General features: G+C 36.2%; 1 protein-coding gene across 3 annotated transcripts in view; it reads left to right on the top strand.

Moving 5' to 3' along the window:
• Fhit (fragile histidine triad diadenosine triphosphatase) overlaps positions 1-19,604 on the top strand; it is a 1,433,463-nt gene that overhangs the window by 655,077 nt on the left and 758,782 nt on the right. For all 3 annotated transcript variants that reach the window (XM_071609242.1, XM_027951322.2, XM_071609246.1), the window contains one exon: positions 15,427-15,546. In XM_071609242.1, the coding sequence (XP_071465343.1) occupies positions 15,444-15,546 (103 nt within the window). In that variant the 5' untranslated portion in view covers positions 15,427-15,443. The remainder of the gene's footprint in view (positions 1-15,426; positions 15,547-19,604) is intronic.

Below are 19,604 nucleotides of genomic sequence, written 5' to 3'. Positions count from 1 at the left end.
GAGTGTCAAGGAAGGTTTATGTATAGACAGATCACCCAGATGGTTGAGAGAGACTCATTTTTCTTCTGAGGTCAGGAGGAGATCAAAAGTAGCCCTTAGAAAATGACCAATTAGTGTTCCCTTTTGAGAACTCACAACTCCAGAAAGCCCTTATACAAGTGAAGAGGAGGACAAAGAAGAATGAAACAGTATGTATTATTATTAGGGAGGTAATAACCAGTATGTAAATGAGTACGACCACACAGGAAAGCTGTTTTGAGTCAGTGTGAATCACAAGACCAAAGCGAATGCATAATAGCCACCCTGCAAACCCTAGGTTCTCTGCAGAAGCTTGCCTATAGCCAGAAACAGCCCACCTGGCCGGAACAATGGAATCATGTGATGGGACTCAGATGTGGGTCTCAGTCTGCTAGCTCCTTAGTGTTGGATGGTGCTTTTAGGTAGGCAGACAGAGAGAGCCTCATTATTGTTCATACGAGTAAGCTAATTATTAAAAAGTTCTGCATTTTCAAATGGCGACAAATAGAATGAAGAGGTGATGAGATGGGTAGGAATGGAGATCCCCTGATGAGTGGATATGGTGAGAGGATGAGGAAATGAAGAAAGGATGAGGGGGAAAACTGCCATTGTCACTTTCAGAGTTACTGAGCAATACCTATTTGTCTATTACACAGGGGAATGGGAAGGCATTGCTAAGGCAATGGAAAAGTACTATTATCCTGGAAGGAGGCCTAGACAATGCTGGGCTGCAGAATCCATGATGGTAGAGGAAGGGTCAAAACTTGAATGCTTTCAATTTCAGGTTTTGTTCAATATTTAATAGTAGCCTCCTAGGCTGAGGTGGGAGAGCTGGATTTCAAGACTCCTGAAAACCTTTTGATCGTTAGTATGACTCTAGGGGCTGCCTGTATTTGTTTTTGAGAGGACAGAATGTAAAGTCTTTAATTTGATGTTTATGCTCTCATTGAACTAATGTCTTCTCAGAGTCTGGGAGAATAGAGGGGAAGGGTGGTCTGAGATGGTCTGGGATGGTCTGGGATAGCCTGGAATTTAGATCTTGTTATCACCAAGTGGGTTTTCCAAATGCTATTGAGCAGGATTGAAGGGAGATGTTCATTACACAGTTCTAAACTTGTCCCCTTACTAAATTGTACCACACTGTTAAGTAATAAATTCATCCATCATGTAATTATCTTGTGAATAACACATTTAGAAATTGCTGAGTATGGTGGAACACTTAAAATAGGAGTCTATAGATTACCAGTGACACATAGCTATAATTGACACCATAATTAGCTTTACTGTTCTGTTTTAGAAAAATTCATGAGTGGCATTGCTTTGCCTCGAAAAAATGCAGACATTTCACAAGAGTCAAAAGATGGTGGAATTATCACTGGGCACAGTAGCCCACACCTATAATCCCAGAGACTCCAGAGGCTGAGGCAGGAGGATCACAAGTTCAAAGCCAATCCCAGCAACTTAGTGAGACCCTGTCTCAAAATAAAATACGAAAAGGGCTAGGTATGTGGTTCAGTGGTAACGTTCCCCTGGGTTCAATCCTCAGTACCAAAAAATAAGAAAATTTTTAAAAAGTTGAATTTTTCCTGTGCACAGAAATAATAATTGATTTGTATTCATTTGTATTTGGAACTTAAATTTCTCAATGTTGATGTTTAAAGCATGACACAGTTTATATGGCTTTGTTTTGTTTTCCTTTATGTCAGAAGCTCAAAAACAACAAAACAAAACAAAAGAACATTTCGTGTCTCTTAACTTCTAAGAGACCTGTGTATTGAAAATGGATACTACTTGCTAGAATGTAGTTCTGGCTTCTGAAGATGACAGTTGATTTAAATTTACCATTCAAGCTTTTGACACCAGTTCCATGTTGCTGTCCCAACCTATCTGCAGTGTTACCATCCAATCCATGGAGAGGAACATCTCTGAATCTTTTATGACCCCATCGAGACTGTGATACAGTAGGAACACAGTAGAAAATGTAGTCTGTTCAGATAGGTACATAATAGTAAATTTTCAACCTTTCAATGTTCTTCCTTAAGTATGGGTTATATTCTAATAATATAACCCTTAGATTAATATTTAAGTTCCCCTCTGCTAATACAGTCCACTTGAAGACATAGTTTGGGTTATTTTCACTGTAAGATGAATCTCAGGAAAAAATAAGAATCTCAGCCTCCATGAGACTCAGAAGTCAGTCATGCTTAGTCCTTTAATATAGAAATCTTGCTTTTTTACCCCGGCTTTGGGCTTCTGTCTCAGATGGGTATCTGCAAACATAGGCTGTTCATTTTCTAAAGGGCTCTAGGCCTCAGTGCTGGTACTGTAGACCTTTGCTTACCTGTGTTTGATTGGGCACAAAACATCTTTAAGATGATATAAGTAGCTTCAAATTTTTACACATACAGTACAGTTTCATACTGAAGGTCATGCTGAAGTTCAAAACATAAAAATCATCCACTCACTCCCTACGTCCATCTTTATTCGATAAAAAGAACTTTGGGAGCCAAAACATTCTTTTTCTTTCTTTTTTTTTTAAAGGTGAGCTCTTTTTGAAGAAAAGGTCTCTAATGGATCAATGGGAGAAGGGGGTTGGCTATTCTCATATCCAAGGATACTCGAAAACTATCACTTCAGGTAGCTTCTCACCCATGGTTATGGTGGAAGATAAAAATATGCAGAAAAGATAACAGAGTTGACTCCATATCTGTTTTTTGATGGAAAACCATCAGTAATTTCTAGATTTTTTTTCCCTTGTACATATGCACATACACAAATGATCGAAAAATATTTTTAGAGCTTGCCTACTTGAAAATAAATGACAACTATACACATAGGATTATGTTTTCCTTATTTGTCTTTTATTATGGAACAGTCAGCAAAAAAGCAGATGTATATTAGGGGCTTGTGGGGTGGCAAGAATAAAACAGGTCTAAAGAGCTCTGGTCAGGTGCAGGGAATAGTAGAAATACAGGTCAGGAGTCGCAAATGAATGGGTGGAAGTAAGGGATTCTTGGCCTTTACTGCACACTGCAGTTTCCACGGGAACTTTAAAAAACAAAACCAGAAACAAACAAAAAGGGACAGATGTCCAGGTCTTAGCCAGACCAATTAAATTCAAATTTCTGATTGTAGGCTGTTGGCAAGGATATAGAGAAATTGAAGCCCTCATTCGTTGATGGTGGTAATGTAAAACAGTACAATCACTAAGGAAAACAGTTTGGCAGCTCCTCAGAAAGTTAAAAATAGTTTCCATGCAGCAATTCCACTCCTAGGTATGCACTCAAGAGAAATGAAAACATATGTCCACACACAAACCTGGGCGTGACTGTTCATAGTACTATTCACCAGAGCCAAAAAAGCAAAAACATCTGATTTGTGGATTTTTATAAAAGAGCATCTACAGATGATGGGATATTATTCAGCCTTGAAGAGGAATAAAATCTTGACAACCTGCTATTATATGGATGAACCCTGAATACATTATGCTAAGTGAAAGAAGCCAGCCACAAAAACCACATATTGTGTGATTCCATTCATGTGAAATGTCCACATGAGGCAGAAAGTAGATTAATGTTTTCCAGGGGCTGTGCAAAACAAGTGACAGTGCAAAGAAAAGAAAAATGACTGGGAAGAGGGGAGAAAGAGAGGTAACCCACGAAGTGAGATCTTGAAAAGGTTCTTGCATTTTCAAATTTCTATGTGTTTCATAATAATAGCTGAAGTTCTGGATTTTCTTTGACTTGTTAACAGCTGACATTTTTTCTTAGTGACACTATATATGGATGACTTAATATACTTTATTAGAATGATTTCTTTGTATAAAGAAGTTAGTGGTACACTTGCTTAAATCCTAAGATACTTCAGATTTTTTTTTTTGTCATCTTCTTGGGATTTTCTGACACTGTGCTCTGGAATTTTGACATCGACAGGCAGGTTAAGAATGTTTTGTAAATCACAGACTTTAATGTATGTCTCCAACCATTCACTGATGTGCCTTGGTTGTTTTCTAAGTCATTGATAAACTATGTTTGGGAGCCTGGCCAGCTCGGTGTGCTCTTCCAGGTTAGTCTTGGAATCCATTAGCCAGCAGATTTTCAAGTTCATTTACATTCTTGGTTAACAATTGAGTCCCCACTTTTTCAATGAATTGAAATGAAGACTTATTCTCTAATATGTGGGACTGTGGCTTCCTCTGATGTCCACCAAAGGGGCCCATGCCTTCCAGGGCAGGTATAACATGCTTGTCATTTGCTAAGTCATGCTGGGGTATAAAAATATCAGATTATATATTTTTTTGCAATGAGCTTTAACATCCACAGCCATAATGTAATGACATCTTTATTTTTCTACTTAAAAGGAAATACACATTTTTCATTCTTTTAACCAAAAGAATAGTACTTCTTTTTTGATCATGTCTGGCTTCCTGGTTACCTAGGACACATTAGTGTTCATGGCAGATTGCTTTAGCTAGGACATTTAGAAAAGTCATTTCCCCCTATATTGTATTCCTAAGTAATGACAGAATTTTATTAGAGATTTGGAGAATTACAGAATGCCCAGTGCTGACTAAAGTTATGAGGAATGGGCCTTTTCTGTACAGTTCTGTTGATTATAAATTATTAGAAACATTTCCTGAGAGATATTTAGCAGTTCATATCAATAGCTTTGAAGGTTCAGTATCCTTGGAACACAGTAATTCTTAAATATAGGAATTGAGGAGAGAGAAATAATCTGAGAAATACATGGATATCTTTCCCATGTGGTTGTCAGGAAAATAAAGGTGGATATAATATATGGATTGCTTAGGGATGAAAATAATGAGCAACATTAACTGTCACTTCTGTTAATCAATTGATGCTGCTTTTTCATATAATTTTATTTGTATTTTTGGAGTCAAACCCAGGGCCTCAGAGCATGCCAAGCAATGCTATACCACTGAGCTACATAATCAGGTCTCCAGATCCTACTTTTTAAACTAACACTGTCAACCTCTGAGATGGTAGTCCCTGTTGGCAATACAATGCCAAATACATGATTTTTAAAAATCTTTATTTAACTATTACACAATATTTTAACACTGTACCAAGTGTTTATCAATTTATGTATTAGCTGACACCAACAATTATTTATTGAAGAAAAGTTGGCATTCCTTCTTTCCAGGGTAAAATACACCAGCATGTTGGCCAACAGTGATCAAATACTTATGAGGTGCCTAATGTGTGTCCTTGAGAAGATGGTATTGTTGTTGTGCCTATTTTACAGACTCAGAAACCCTAAGGAACTTGCCCATGTTTATAACTAATTGAGAAAGAAGATGGATTCTGCACTCAAATCTGTCTAACCCTGGAACCATGTTACCCTGGTTCTTGGAGAGGTTTGACAGAGTCAGGGTATGAGGGAGCCTAAGAATGTGGTCTTTTAGATTTTGATAAACATAGTTTTGTAACTGGTGCTCTGGTGACGTGATTCTCAAACACTAACATGCATTGACAAAGCAAGTCTGGGCTCTTGCCTGGGAGTCTGCATTTCTTAATGCTCAGGTGATGTAGATGCTACTAGTCAGCAGATCACATTTTGAGCAGCAGAATACTCTATGCTTTGTGAAAATATATAGTCTTTTCATTTGTTCCAAAGAAGTCATTTGATACAAGGAAAAAGGAAGAGATTAACTATAAAATGGGAAGGAAAGGATTCTTGGTAGTCTGTTGGTTAGAATTTGAATCCACATGAATTTGTCCATGTATTTGTGCATTTTACTGAAAGTCCTCAGTTTTTCAAGTTAAGGTTACTGGTTTCTGAGGGGCTTCACATTCTTAAAAAACAATTCATATTAAAAATTTTGTAGTCAATGAAGTAATTTGAACATAATAGGCAAAGGTTTATATTTTGAGTCATTTATTGACCTTCTTATATCAGGACTGCTATGTAACTCTAGCACCAAGGTAGCTCCTAAAATGACAGAGTGATCTTTATTTTCTCAAATTGGGGTGCCTGAAGTCAATTGGGGTTATGAAGTCTTAAGTTCTCAAGTTTAAAAAAAAATTCTTTAAATAACATCCCCTCTAAAGAGCCAGGAAAACCCCCTAAGGTTCAAATCACATTTGAACAGGCCACTTGACCTACTGGACTTGCCTGACATTTCTAAAATAATAAGGCTAGATCTAAGTGACATCATAGGTCTTTTTCTGGTCAAAATTTCTAGAGTTTGGCTTTTCTTTCTTTTTAAACAAGTTTTGAAGCATTTCACATTTATTTTAGTTGAACATTAGCATAACATTTGAAAGCAAACCAGGAAGAAACCTGGTCTACCCTAAATTGAGCTATTGTCATCTCCTGTTGTTAATGGTTTGGAAATTTTACAATTTGGGGACTGCATTTGCTTTTGTGGCCATTGAACCTTATCCTTCTACAAGGTAGGCAGCCTATTTAGCCCTATCAGAAAATGACTGATCAAATCCACTGAGTCACAAAATTAAATGTGAATGGTAGAGACCTTTCCATTATCTCCTTTCTATTCAATAAATGTGGACGATGAAGTTGTAAAAATATTGTAACACTACCACCTGGTAAGAATTACAGGCGATAGGCAGAGGCAAGCTATAAGTGGTGGAGGTTACAATAGGTTCTGTGTAGGAGGTAGAAGGAGGGTACCTTTGTAGCATGAGAAAATAGGGGATTTATTAAATATCTTGAAGTCTCATTGTTTTCATTCTAAATAAATTAAGCCATTACCAAGGAAAACCAAGAAAAATAGGCTAGAAAAATAAGAACTTTGTTTTCCTTCATATTTTGACTTGTTCTTGTTTGTAAAAATATATACATATGACTGTTCATCATTTTGCGTGTGAATTGAGTTCCTTATATTACTTTCTTGGCTAACACTAATAAATCTAAAGGCCTAAACTTCAACTGAGGTTCTAACTCAGTTCTTGATTCCTAGATTCTAGAAGTTGTGATCTTGAATTCTAGAAGCTGTGATCTACAGAAGTTTTCTACAGATGATTTTCCCTTGAAAATTCAATAGAATACTGGTACATCTAGCTTTTTTGTTTGGTAGGAAAGATTCAGCAAGTTTATTTTAACCTTAAAAAATTGCTTTTTGCCATTTTCATTTAAGAGGAAAGCATTTAATATTTATCTCTGTTTTGCAGACAGTTTCAGATCCTGGAGAAGCATGAATCTTCCCATCACACAATCTTGATTCTTACCCTTTTCCTTAGTTCTGTACTTTTTTTACAGGCTTTGGAAATTTTTTCTTCTCCTCTTCAGGAAATTAAAACTTAAGGAAATAGGTATGCTAGCTACACAAACATTTAGCAGAACATTACCAAAATTAAGGAAGTAGAGAGAATTGAAAACAGCACTTAGGGAGGCTACATCATGTAGCAGACAAAGTGAGATGTACTTTAAAATGCTGTCATCTCCATTTTTCAGATGCGATATCTAAGAGTAAGAAGTTCAATATATGCAGAAGCTCAGGATAGGAGTGACAGGGCTGAAACTCAAGGGTAGGTGCTTTGAACTCTGGCTCCACCTCTTAATTGCTTCCTCCCAACAAAGAGTATTTTGAAGCAGGTGACCAGCAAAGGAGAAGGAAAAGCAAAGAGATCAGAAAGCAGTCAACATTTTAACTCCTAAATGAGAAGAAATGTAATAGAAATATAAGTTTGTTGGTAAGAGTGATATATAAGGAGGAGGGAAATATAGAGTAGGGTAGCCTGGGATAGAGGGAAAATGGAAAGTAAGCTCAAAATACAATGTCAGAGAGCTGGGAGCAGTGGTGCACACCTATAATTGCAGTGGTTTGGGAGGCTGAGGAAGAAGGCTCTTCAGTTCAAAGCCAGCCTTAACAACAGCAAGGTGCTAAGCAACTCAGTGAGACCCTGTCTCTATATAAAATACAAAATAGGGCTGTGGCTCAGTGGTAGAGTGCCCCTGAGTTCAATTCCTGGTACCCCACCCACTGAAAAAAAAATACAATGTCAGGAACTAACTCAGTTGATAAATGAGTAGCACAATTTTGGACTGAGGCTCTCTCCAAAAAGGCATCAGGAAGAAATAGAGACATGAGAAGACTGAGATGAGAGTTAAGAAATAGAATGAATAGCAATGTCAAGTAGAATCCTTGGCAGGCAAAGAAGTTAACTGAGGTCAGAGAGTATTTGAAGAAAAAAATGAATAAGCATATAGAAAACGCCATGAAAATCAAACTCCTCGTGTGGAAATGAACTTATAGTAAAGTTAGTCTATAGTGGCTTGAATAGCATCCCTCAATAAGGAAACTTCATGACCTTTTTTTGGAAATAGGATCTTTGAATATGTAATTAAAGTTAAGACAAGATCATACTGGTTAAAGTGGGCCCTAAGTTGATTGATTTGTATTTGCATGCAGGAGAAGACATATAAAGAAGGCCACATGATGCTCAGGGGAAGTAGGGACAGCTATTAAGGTGATGTGACTACATGCCAAGGAACACTAAGGATTGTTGACAATCACAAGAAGCTAGGAAGAAGCAAGATTTCTGCACTAGAGACTTTAGAGGGATCATAGATTTGTTAGGATCTTCTCAGGAAACTAATATGTAGTCCTCACTTAGATCTTAGCAAATGTGTAAGAATTTTGAGGTTAAAAACTGGAACATCCTATGGTGAACAGGAATCAGGTTGTCCTTGGTCTTTTCTATATAGCCATACCAGAATGCAAGAAGGCAAAGGAATAATATAATTTAAAAGTGCTGAGACTAGCAAATTTTGGGCTTAGAATATCATGAATAGTTACTTATTTAAATGGAGGGGTAAAATAAAGATATCCTGATAAAATCTCAGTTTGCCACATGTACACCCTTTAGGAAAGTAATTTTGGAGAATGTATTATAGCAATAATAAATGATGTTAATCCAGGAGGAAGTAGGAAATAAGAGGAAACATAGAATTTAGTGATTTTTGTGCAAAAACACAATAACAACTTTAGTTTCTAGGTGCATGATGGAGTAATGAGAAAATTTTCTAGTAAAAATAACTTTATATGAGGTGAATGTTCATTCAAAGGTATAGCTAAACTTTGAAGAAAACAGGGAACTAAGAACCAAAGAGGAAGCTAAGATTCAAAACAGGCAATGATGTTGGAGCTCAAAGTTTACTAGAGAGAGTGGGAATAAGGGTGTTAAAAAGCATGTAAATAGTTACTTGAAATTAGAACTTGGTATTATTTGATCATGCCAGAAATAAGGACCTTAGGAAGATGGAGTATGATATCTGACAGAGATCAGAGGTGTTAAGAGTATGTTAAGGACATTGATACTGATGGGGAAATTCAGTATGAGAGTAACTGTTACTGAAACAAAATAGAGTGTAATTTTCATAACCATGGAAAAATTTCCTGATTTAACTATGAAAGGTAGTAAAGAGAAGAAGTAAAATAAAAAGATGAAGATATTTGAAATAAACAATTGGCATAAATATAGATGGGTTAAACTTATAGGGTGTATTCTCTAATATAGAAAACAAGGTCCTGATATTTATATAAAAAAATTACACAGATTGAAGAGGTGATGGAAAAAGTCATTCTTGTCACAAGCACACAAAAAAAGGAACAATAAATGAAAGGGATAAAACAAGCAGGAATATCTACATGTCTATTAAAGAATAGCTTCAATATAGAGGAAACAGCAATTTATGGCATTTGCCTTTGGTTTAGCAACTATAGTTAGAAATGTACCTGTTCTCAGAAACTGGTGAAGCAATGAGACAAAAAGTAAGCAGAGATAGTTTTGGATAACAATGACTTTGATCTGTGTACATAGAATTGATTCAACAAAAGAAGAATTCCTTTTATTTTGGAGGGGGTGCAGTTTAGGCACAAGTTTCATTTTCTAATGGGTCAGGAAGGAAGCCTCAAATGCTAAAAACCAAGAGTATAAAGGTTCCTTTCTCTAACTACAGTGCTATAAAGTCAGACATTATTAACGAAAAGATAGCAAAAACATTACATATGTCTGAAAATGAAAAGGCATACTATGAACTAACCCTCAGGTTAAATAGGAAATGATAACAAGAATAGCAAAATTTCAGAGCTGAATGATAATAAAAGCACAGTAGGTGAAAGAGCTAATGGAATACTTTGAAGGCAATATATGGCTTTTGTTAGTCAAGAGAAAATCACAAAGTTAGAAACCCCATAAGCTCAACGTTTGACTCAAGTAACCAGAAAAACTGCAGCATAGTAAATCTGAAGAAACAGAAATGGAAAAAGAATCAGAAGAAAGAAATAAAGTGCAGAAAATCAGTCATGATATAACAATAATTTAAAAGTGAAAAAACCTAAATTGATTCTTTGAAAAATTTAATCTTAGATGTAGCCTTGACAGGTGAAGAAAAAATAATTACATATATTGTGATTACAAAATAGTTTAAAATAATGATCTATAATTATTTTATTGATTAAAGTGTGAATTTTTATCTATAAAAATTTAAATTTGTGTGAATGGATATATGGATAAGAAATTGATACAGGAAAGAACACTTGAGTAGATCAGAAAACATAATAAATCATAATGATCATCAAAAGTTAGTCCTCCCTGTAAGAGGAAAAGGGTTACAGTTTTACAAGTGAGTTCTGCTTAACTTGCAAGGAACAGAAAATACTCCTTTATAAAAATTTCTTTTAGCACAAAAAATGAACCGGTTAAGTTTGGTTTTAATAAACAAGGTAAGTTGAGGCTTGAAAAAAATGTTGGCCAACTTCACTTATGACATTAAGGGATACTAAATATTAAATAAAACTTGGTGACTGAGTCAAACATAAATGTGAAAGGATAGCACAATATTTCAAAAAAAAATCTGTAATGTCATTTTCCATATTCATGGCAAAGAAGAAGCGGTTGCATCTTCATTGATATAAAACATGTATTAAGGTTTTTTTTATAAATGTAAAAATACAAGGGATTTTTAAGTTTGATAAAGGCTTTCTACTAAAAATCTATAACAGGGACAAGACAAGGATGACTCTGTTGCTTTTACTTCTCAACACATTACCAGATACCTGACCATTGCAATAGACAAAGAGAGAGAGAAAAAGAATTGAAATGAGAGATAACACTGTCATTACCTCTACGTGAAATCATTTATATAGAAAATCAAAGAGAATCAGCAGAAACTATTAGCAGCAATACAAGAGTTCAGCTTGGTTGCTAGCTGTAAGAGCAACACATAAAAATCAATAGCTTTCCTCTGTGTTGGGAGTAACCAATTATGAACTATGACAATAAGATACCATTTATAATAGTGACATAAACTAAGCTATCTAGGAATAAATCTAAGATAGAATGCATAAAACATGTAAGGAAAATTTAAAACTCTATTACAAGAGTTTTATTATGATATTAAAGAGCATAAATGCAGTGCTCATAAATGGCTTCATGGAATATTGTGAAGATGTCACATATCCCCTCCATTAAAAATTTAAATCCGTTCCAACAAATAACCAAGAATTTTTTTTTGAAGGAGAAGAGTAAATTTCTGTAGGAGAGTAAATCAAGAAAAATAAATTCTTTCTCCATAAGGTAAGTAGCAAATCTGTAAGAAGAGTTAGCAAATACAGCCCACAATCAAATATAGTCTGCAACTATTTTTGTAAGTAAAGTTTTATTAGGACGCAGCACACCTATTCATTTAGATATTGCCAGTGACTGCTTTCATGCTGTGATGACAGAATTGAGTAGTTGAAGCACCAACTGCTGCATCTGTCCCTCTGCAGAAATAATTTAGTGACCTCTCTTCTACAGCATCTGGCATGGAATCAGACTAAAACAATCCAGATTCATTCCTATGTACATATAGGATGTAGTGTAGTCATTCCCACATATCAGTACAAAGAAAATTGACTCATAAAAGGAGAAAAGTGAAACTGTTTTCATATTTCATATTATGAACAAAGTCCCATGTGAAATAAATAAATATCTGTTAAAAGTGAAGAATATAAAAGTGATAAAAGAACATTCAAGAATGTTTTGCTACCTAAGCTGGACAAAGTGATAGTGATGCATGCCTGTAATCCCAGTGATTCTGGAGGCAGAGGCAGAAGACTCTCAAGTTCAAGGCCAGCTTTGGCAATTTAGCAAGGCCTCAAAACCCTTCCTCCAAAAAAAAAAAAAAAAAAAAAAAGACTGGGGATGTAGCTCAGTGATAAAACATCATTAGGTTCAATCTCTAGTCCCCCTCGTCACACTGTCACCACCAAAAAAGGAATCTATTTGGTAACCTTATGATAGAGAAGGATATGTTATATAAGACTCACAGAGCACAAAAGAAAATGTGAATGCCCCAAAATGGATGCTTTTTGTTCAGTTGAGAGAATAGCAGAAAAATTAGCACATGATAAAAATATAATTGTCATGTTTAATAGGCCACAATCAATATTCAGAATATACAAGGGACTCTGAAAAAATCAGAAAGTAGAAGGGAGGAGAGTAATAAAAACAGAACAAATAGGGCTGGGGATATAACTCGGTGGTAGAGCACTCACTTGCCTAGCCTGTGAATATCACTGGGTTTATTCTTAAGAACTGCAAACAAGAAAAAAGAGAACAAATCGGTAGTTTGCACACACATTGCTATAAGAAACAAGCAAATTAAAAAGAAGAGACACCATTTGCCAATCAACCAGTAAAAGTGAGGAGAGCAGATACTATAATAGTGCTGATAAGAGTGTAGGAAAACAAATCTTCATGAATTGCTCTGGGAATACAAAATGGTGCATGTATTTTAGAAAACCTAAGTACATATATTACCTGAAACCCATAATGGAAGTGTAGTATAGGTATCTAGGGAAATACACCTGCAGATGGCAGTTAGTGGTGTTTGTGGTAAAAGACTAGTCCATGAGCTCTGTGGGGAGGGACCAGAATTCCATGGTGGAATCCAGTGAGAAGCTGTAAGAGAGAAGGGGGTATTTATAGCAACATTGATAGTCTCGGAAAGAATGTTGAGAGAAACAGAAGAATGGGATTTAAAATATATGATTTGAAGAGCCCTGAATATATTTTGACATATGAAATATACGTATACAAACACATAAAGGGTTGTAAATAGTGCATTAATTGTGAAAAAGTGAATCCTTTAATCAAGGGGGAGGGATGGTGCTGGGCATAGAGGATGAATGGGAGAGTGATAATAAGAGAAAAATAAAACTACCAGGGAGAGCCCATTATGGACTCTTGATAATAGAAGCTCATCAAATACAGCCTATGCTTAAGACTGTGCAAACGTCTGTAAAGGGAAATTCTAGGGACATAATTCTTTCTAGCATTGCTATATCCAGATGCTTAGACGATGTCATCAGGTGTGGGTCTCTGTGTCTTGGCTCTGTTTGCCTCAGTGTTAGCTCTAATATGTTTTTAGGGAGATCTCTAGCTGTTTGAGTTCATGTTTAACCAATCTGGCAACTCAGCTGAAAAAGCTCTCTTTAATATTAGCAGTTATCATTGGGAAGATATCCTTGCCTTCAATGACTCATTTTGTGTCCCATGTCCTCTCCTGAAGCAGTGATATGCCAGAGAAGTGCCCATCCCTGGTACCTGGCAGTAGGAAGAGCCCCATCTGTAGACTAGGGTGAATTATACCCCAAAGAAAATAAAAGTGATGTGGTTAGAACTCTAGAAAGTAGGTTCTGGGGAGGCAAAGAACCACAGGGATTACCGGTTCTAGAACCAGTATTGTTCTGGAGTGGTTTGCACAATTTGCATGTTTCTTTTTAGAAAACTGGAAGAAATAAAGAATGGTTAAACCCAAATATTTGAGGCACTGTGGCTTGAATGATTCTTGTTTTATATGGCCCCAAGGAATAAATCCTCAACAAATGGGTGACTTGGTATTAAGAGTAACTAGTGGGGGAGTTAATTATCTTAGAAGGAATGTATAGCAAACATCCCATCTCTGGGATGTTTCAAGCATAAGCTAGCCAACCGCTTTGCAGAGATTCTGTAGGAAAGGACCCAAGGATAGGTATGATAGTTAGGTTTCATTAGTGGTTCTCATTCATCTGAGCCTTATTAAAGTTCAGATCACAGGGCCCTTCTCCCAGATTCTTATGCAGTAGGTTTATGGTGGTACCTGAGAACTCCCATTTCTAGTAAGTTCCTGGGTGACGTCAATTCTACTGTCAAAGGATCATATCTTGAGAACTATTGGGTTAGATGATTTTTGACATCCTTATTCTTCATTTTTATGAGCTAGATGTATGTATTCTAAAAACCATTGTCTGTGCCATTGAGATATTTCCCCATTCCTACTTCTTGAGCTGGAATGTGTCAAGTTCTGATTATATGGGTGCATCTGTAATAAATGACATTTGCATAGCTCTGTCTTTTTTGGTGTGTCACCTAGAATATTTGGCCAATTAAATTATGGGGCATTAGTCTGCTTTATAAAATAGCCTACCATTTTCTGATTTTATCCTTTTTTTGTAATGTTCTGTTTTTTCTAGATTGATCTATGTTTGTCAGTTTTATAGTGGGATATTACCAAATTTGAAAAATGAAGTAGTTTTCCAGAGGTGGTGTGTCTTAGTCATTTAGAAAATGGCTCTCTCACATGTAGGCATCACCTATTGGAGAAATCATTTCTTGGTGCTTTGTGGGTTTATCTCACTCTAATTGCCAAATGCTAACTCTCTTCAACTCCCTTTTTGCGACTTTTTTTTTTTTTCCTTTTAGCCAACAAAAGAAAGAAAGCAAAAAAAAAAAAAAAAAAAGAAAAGAAACAATTTGTGTACCTTACTACATCCAGGCTCTGGGTCAACCCAACCAGAAAGAAGTATTCCCGTCTCAAACTGTTTTGTTCCTTCATTCTTTTTAATTTCAGAAAATATGCTGGAATAGTTCTCTGGGAGTGCTTGTGTGTTTTGTAATTGTACGCAAGGTCAGACAGTGTTTGTACAGGTTCAAAATTGCTTTTATATAAACAAAGATAAAAACCATTTGAGAGAAACATTTAAGAATTAGAAGGTTTGTAGTCAATATTTAACAATGAAAAATTTCAGCTTAGCAAAGATGACAAAAATGGTTGGGGTAAAAATAAGTACTTGACAAATTGGACCTGTTGGATTTGAGGTGGCAACCTGCAGAGCAGAAGGATTTAAGAGTGAATGGCTGTTTTGTCATCAGGTGCAAGCTTTGGCTTGAAAACACTCTCTCAAATCTAGGCAACATAGTAAGGACAATGGAGTGTTTAGGGAGGACTTACCTGGAATTCAACTGGGTGGATATTAAATGGCAGACAGTTTAAATGGCATCCTCTTTACAACCAAGAATCTTTAGTAATGGAATTTGCTTTCTTTAAAGTGGTACATGAACCGAATTTCTTATTTGACTTTTATTAATGTCCATTTTCTAAATTGTCTTCTTTCAGACCTCAAGTGTAAGGAAATGTCATTCAGATTTGGCCAGCATCTTATCAAGCCCTCTGTGGTGTTTCTCAAAACGGAGCTGTCCTTTGCTCTCGTGAATAGGAAACCGGTCGTACCAGGACGTATCCTTTTCTTGTAAGAGAGTGAAATAAAAAGGTATGCAACCAAACGGATGCAGGCTTGGCCTTCAATGACTGTCCACCCAAGGTAAGCAAGGGATCTACCTCCCTCCCACTTTGGAGAGACCAGGTAAGATGTTATTCACGTCTCTTTGAATCCAGTTGGTGGCACCAGTAATATGCTTGATCAGTGTTGCAGAACTTGTGAGAAGAGTTGCTTAGCAACTGTGGCTTTGGAGGTGAATTTTTGCTTGACCTTTTCACTATCGTAGCTGGGTAAATAAATAGGTGTTTCTAAAATTGGCCCAATGAATATCATGGGCACTTCATGTTCGTTTTATCCATTGTGAATTTTAATGGTAGGTTAGAAATTGGATTGCAACTTTGTGATGTGGAATTAAGGGATTACATGAGAATTTGAATCTTTGTTTCATTACCTCTTACAGGTCATTCAAATTGTGAGTTTTAATTAAATTCATACATGTATACATACTTAAGAAAATTGTTTTTCCTATTGTGATCAGAAACAGCATTTTCTCCTGGGAGAAGACCTGGCTTCTAGACCATTGTCTAGTGTTGCTGGTGGTAGAGTTGTTTTATTTCCTTTGAAGGACTTTTCTTTCCCCTGTGGACTACTAGGAGCTTTACTCTAGTTTGCAGTGGGAGTTGTAGGAATTGGTGAAACACTCAGGGGAGCTATTTTTATGTTGTTCAAAATATTGCTTGGGCTGAGGTTGTGGCTCAGTGGTAGAGCACTTGCCTAGCAGGTGTGGGGCACTGGGTTCAATCTCAGTACCACATCAAAATAAATAAATAAAATAGAGGTATTGTTTCCATCTACAACTAAAAGGTGTTTTTTTAAAAGTATTGCTTATGATTGTGTACATGTGAATTTTATAGTGGCTATTCAAAAATTGTTTTCTTTGTTATGCAGAGTATAATAAGAATCAAATGTCATATTTTAAGATAATATTTTCTGTACTAAGATGTGATTTGACTTGGAAATGAATGAATTCTGAAAACCCAGATATGCCAAGATTTTTTTCAGTTATGATTTATATTATTATATATGTTCAAAGTACCTACCTTTATGAATAACTTTCCTTCCTAATCATTATAAGCCATTAAAAAAAGGGACAGATAGAAAAACATGTAACAAAAGATAATTGTGATTATATGATAGACTTCCAAATTCCCTGAATCCAAACTTTAATTAATTAAGTTTTGTGGATTTACAAAAATCATGATCAATCAATAAACTGGTATGTGAAGTCTCTTCATATTGGTTTGTTTGCAAGAAGTGCCCAGTGTTTCTGAGGACAGGAACAATGACAGCCAGAACATTTCTGTAATCAGCGCACTCTGAAAGGCTATTTCACATCTACAGTGTTGAAAATGGTCTTGGGGCCAGTAGACAATATATTCAGATGATCCTTTTTATGTGAAGATTTTGGAATTTTTTATTTCACTTTACCTTTGTAAACTCTGTTTGGTTATAACTATGAGAAGCATCTTAATAAGATACTCATTTGCTTGCAGAAAGCCAGTCTTTTGTTCTGAGATTTGGGGGGAATTGAAGCTGTGGATAGCTCTGCTCACTAACACTTCATAAAATGAATGGGAGAAGTCCAGAGTGGGCTTTTATCTTCCCCTGGCATTCTATCCAGCCTGCCTTCTAGCTCTTTGGTGAGGGTCATCTGGATTTTAGCAACTCCCTCTCTCTGGGCTCCTCCCATTTAGCCTCCACCCTACTCTGAACCACAGCTCTGATCATATTACTCTTCTGTTCCCTTGCTAGAACATAAGTAATGAGTCTCTGTTTTTGTGAAGAAAAAGTCCTCACTCCTTGGCCTGGTTCTTAAAGCCTTTTATTGTCTAGAGCCAATTTCCCTTCTTTCTAGCTATTTCCTAAAAATGTGTTATACTTGACCATAGTTTCCTCTGCTACTCTTTACCTCTAGATTCTCCTTGCTTTTTTAAGTGAGGCGTGTTCATAATTATTCTTCCCTGTTAGGTAAGATATATGGCTTCCTCATTGTGATGCTTGGTTCCTTGCTAACATGGTGATTAATTCAAAACTTTGCTACTCTGCCTCATGTCAGAACTGTGCATTCTTTTGTTTTTGCACAGAATTATTCCTTCCTGCGGGTAGGACCTATTCTTTTTCCTTTAATTTTTTTAGTTGTATATGGACTCAATGCCTTTATTTGTTTTATGTGATGCTAGGATCGAACCCAGTGCCTCACACCACTGAGCTACAACTCCAGCCCATAGGGACCTACTTTTGTACAACTCTTTTGTCTTAGCATCACAAAGTACAACAGTGACTGAATTCAAAGGGAAACTATGAACATCAGGAACATATTGTACTGTTTAGTTCATGGCATGGGAGAGTAAAGGTCTGCTAAGATCCCTTTTTCGTATTCCCATGCCCAAAGCCCAGTCTTGTTATTTGATTTTTTTTTAGATTTATATTTTTTTATTATTATGACCAAACCATATTTTCCAAACTTCATCCTTTGTCAGTTACAACTCTGTTTTTACAGTTATGTGTTATCCATGTACTGAGTTAAGTGTAAAAGCAGTGAATTAATTGATGGCAGATAGAAAAAGATGCTTTTCCATTTCTCTCTGCATGTTAATTTGTCAGTGGACAAGTTTGTATTTTAAGGACAGTATTTTGGCATCTTCATGTAAAGTAGACCATTTCGTCTTGTATTTTGGATTTTTTTTCTACTTAATGATATTTAGGCGACCTTTGGGGAGTGTGCCATTCATGAGAGACTTGGAAATGTTATTTATCTTTGAACTTGTGTCCTTGCTAACATTTTGCTACCCACTCCATTTCTCTTATGACTTTGCTCCCTGGCTTTTTTTTTTTTTTTAATAGCTTTTGGAGTAGGAAAGGAACTGTCAGATCAGGGGCCGAAGATATGCTTTTGAAATGAGACTGTGGTTTTTTTTTTTTAATTCTAAAAAAAGCCACTTCAGTCCCTCCTGGTCCTCACCTAATGCAAACATTCTGTTCCTTGCCAACAGTGTTTAAAGCCCATTGAATATGCTTTGGCCTCTGTGATGCAACACTCTAGAAGAATATGTCAGAATTTCTTAATCCATTAATTTCTTGTTACTGGAAAATGCTTTTTCAGGGTTTCTTGGTGAGAGAACAGCATCATTTTGGAGAGGGCATCTCCAGGATTTTGCAGCGAATGCTGTGTTCATGTGTATTGCTGTACCCCAGCTATTGTTCATGGTTTAAATAAATTTGAACCATTGTGGTTCATACTATTCCTTACGCCCCTCTTCCTGTACTACGCTGCATCTACCTCTCCTCTGGAGTTGAGCATGAAAAGTGAATTTGAACATGAGTAGAATCCATTTGGGGACTGGGGCTTTTATTGTAAATAAAATGATTCATTTGTTATGTCCCATAGTTTTCAGCAGACAGCGTATTGATCTTTGGATTGCTATTCAGAATGGCAAAAGGTGCTCTAACATAAGGGGGACATGGCAGCGTTTGCAGATGGATTGAATGTGGTGTGTCATGACAGAGACAAACCTTGCTGCTGGCTGTACTATATTAAACAAACCATTTGTCAACAGTTTATTGAATCAGTTATTAAAAAGAGCAGATTTTTCCAAACAGGGGCATCATACATAAAATGTTATCAGGGCCAAATATTGTTAGTATGATGCATGGAGGGCAAGCTTACAAAGTGTGTTTGTGAAGAATAAGATGAGGTAACTTAGAGGACATTTCTGCTGATGCATTAGAAACAGAGTTTGGGACAATGGAACCTGAGCTGGAAGAACCAACCTTAATAGATAAAACAGGAAACTCTGACAAATGTCTCTTCATACAAAATTTTACCTTTGCAAATATGCAGTGAAATGTTTTCTATTTTCAGATCATTACTATATTTAGTATTCCTGAAATAAGTAAAAAACTAACAAAAATTACATCATTACTTAACAAGGGTTCTTATGAAATAGATAAAAGTGCCCTTTCAGTCCTTCCATAAAAATCAGAAATATTTGTCACTTCCCGAGTGGATTGCAAT

Source organism: Marmota flaviventris, chromosome 1 (assembly GCF_047511675.1).
Source record: "Marmota flaviventris isolate mMarFla1 chromosome 1, mMarFla1.hap1, whole genome shotgun sequence".
In the NCBI taxonomy this organism is placed as follows: Eukaryota; Metazoa; Chordata; class Mammalia; order Rodentia; family Sciuridae; genus Marmota; species Marmota flaviventris.
Note: the sequence above shows the minus strand (reverse complement) of the source record. Positions and strands in the feature narration are given on the sequence as shown.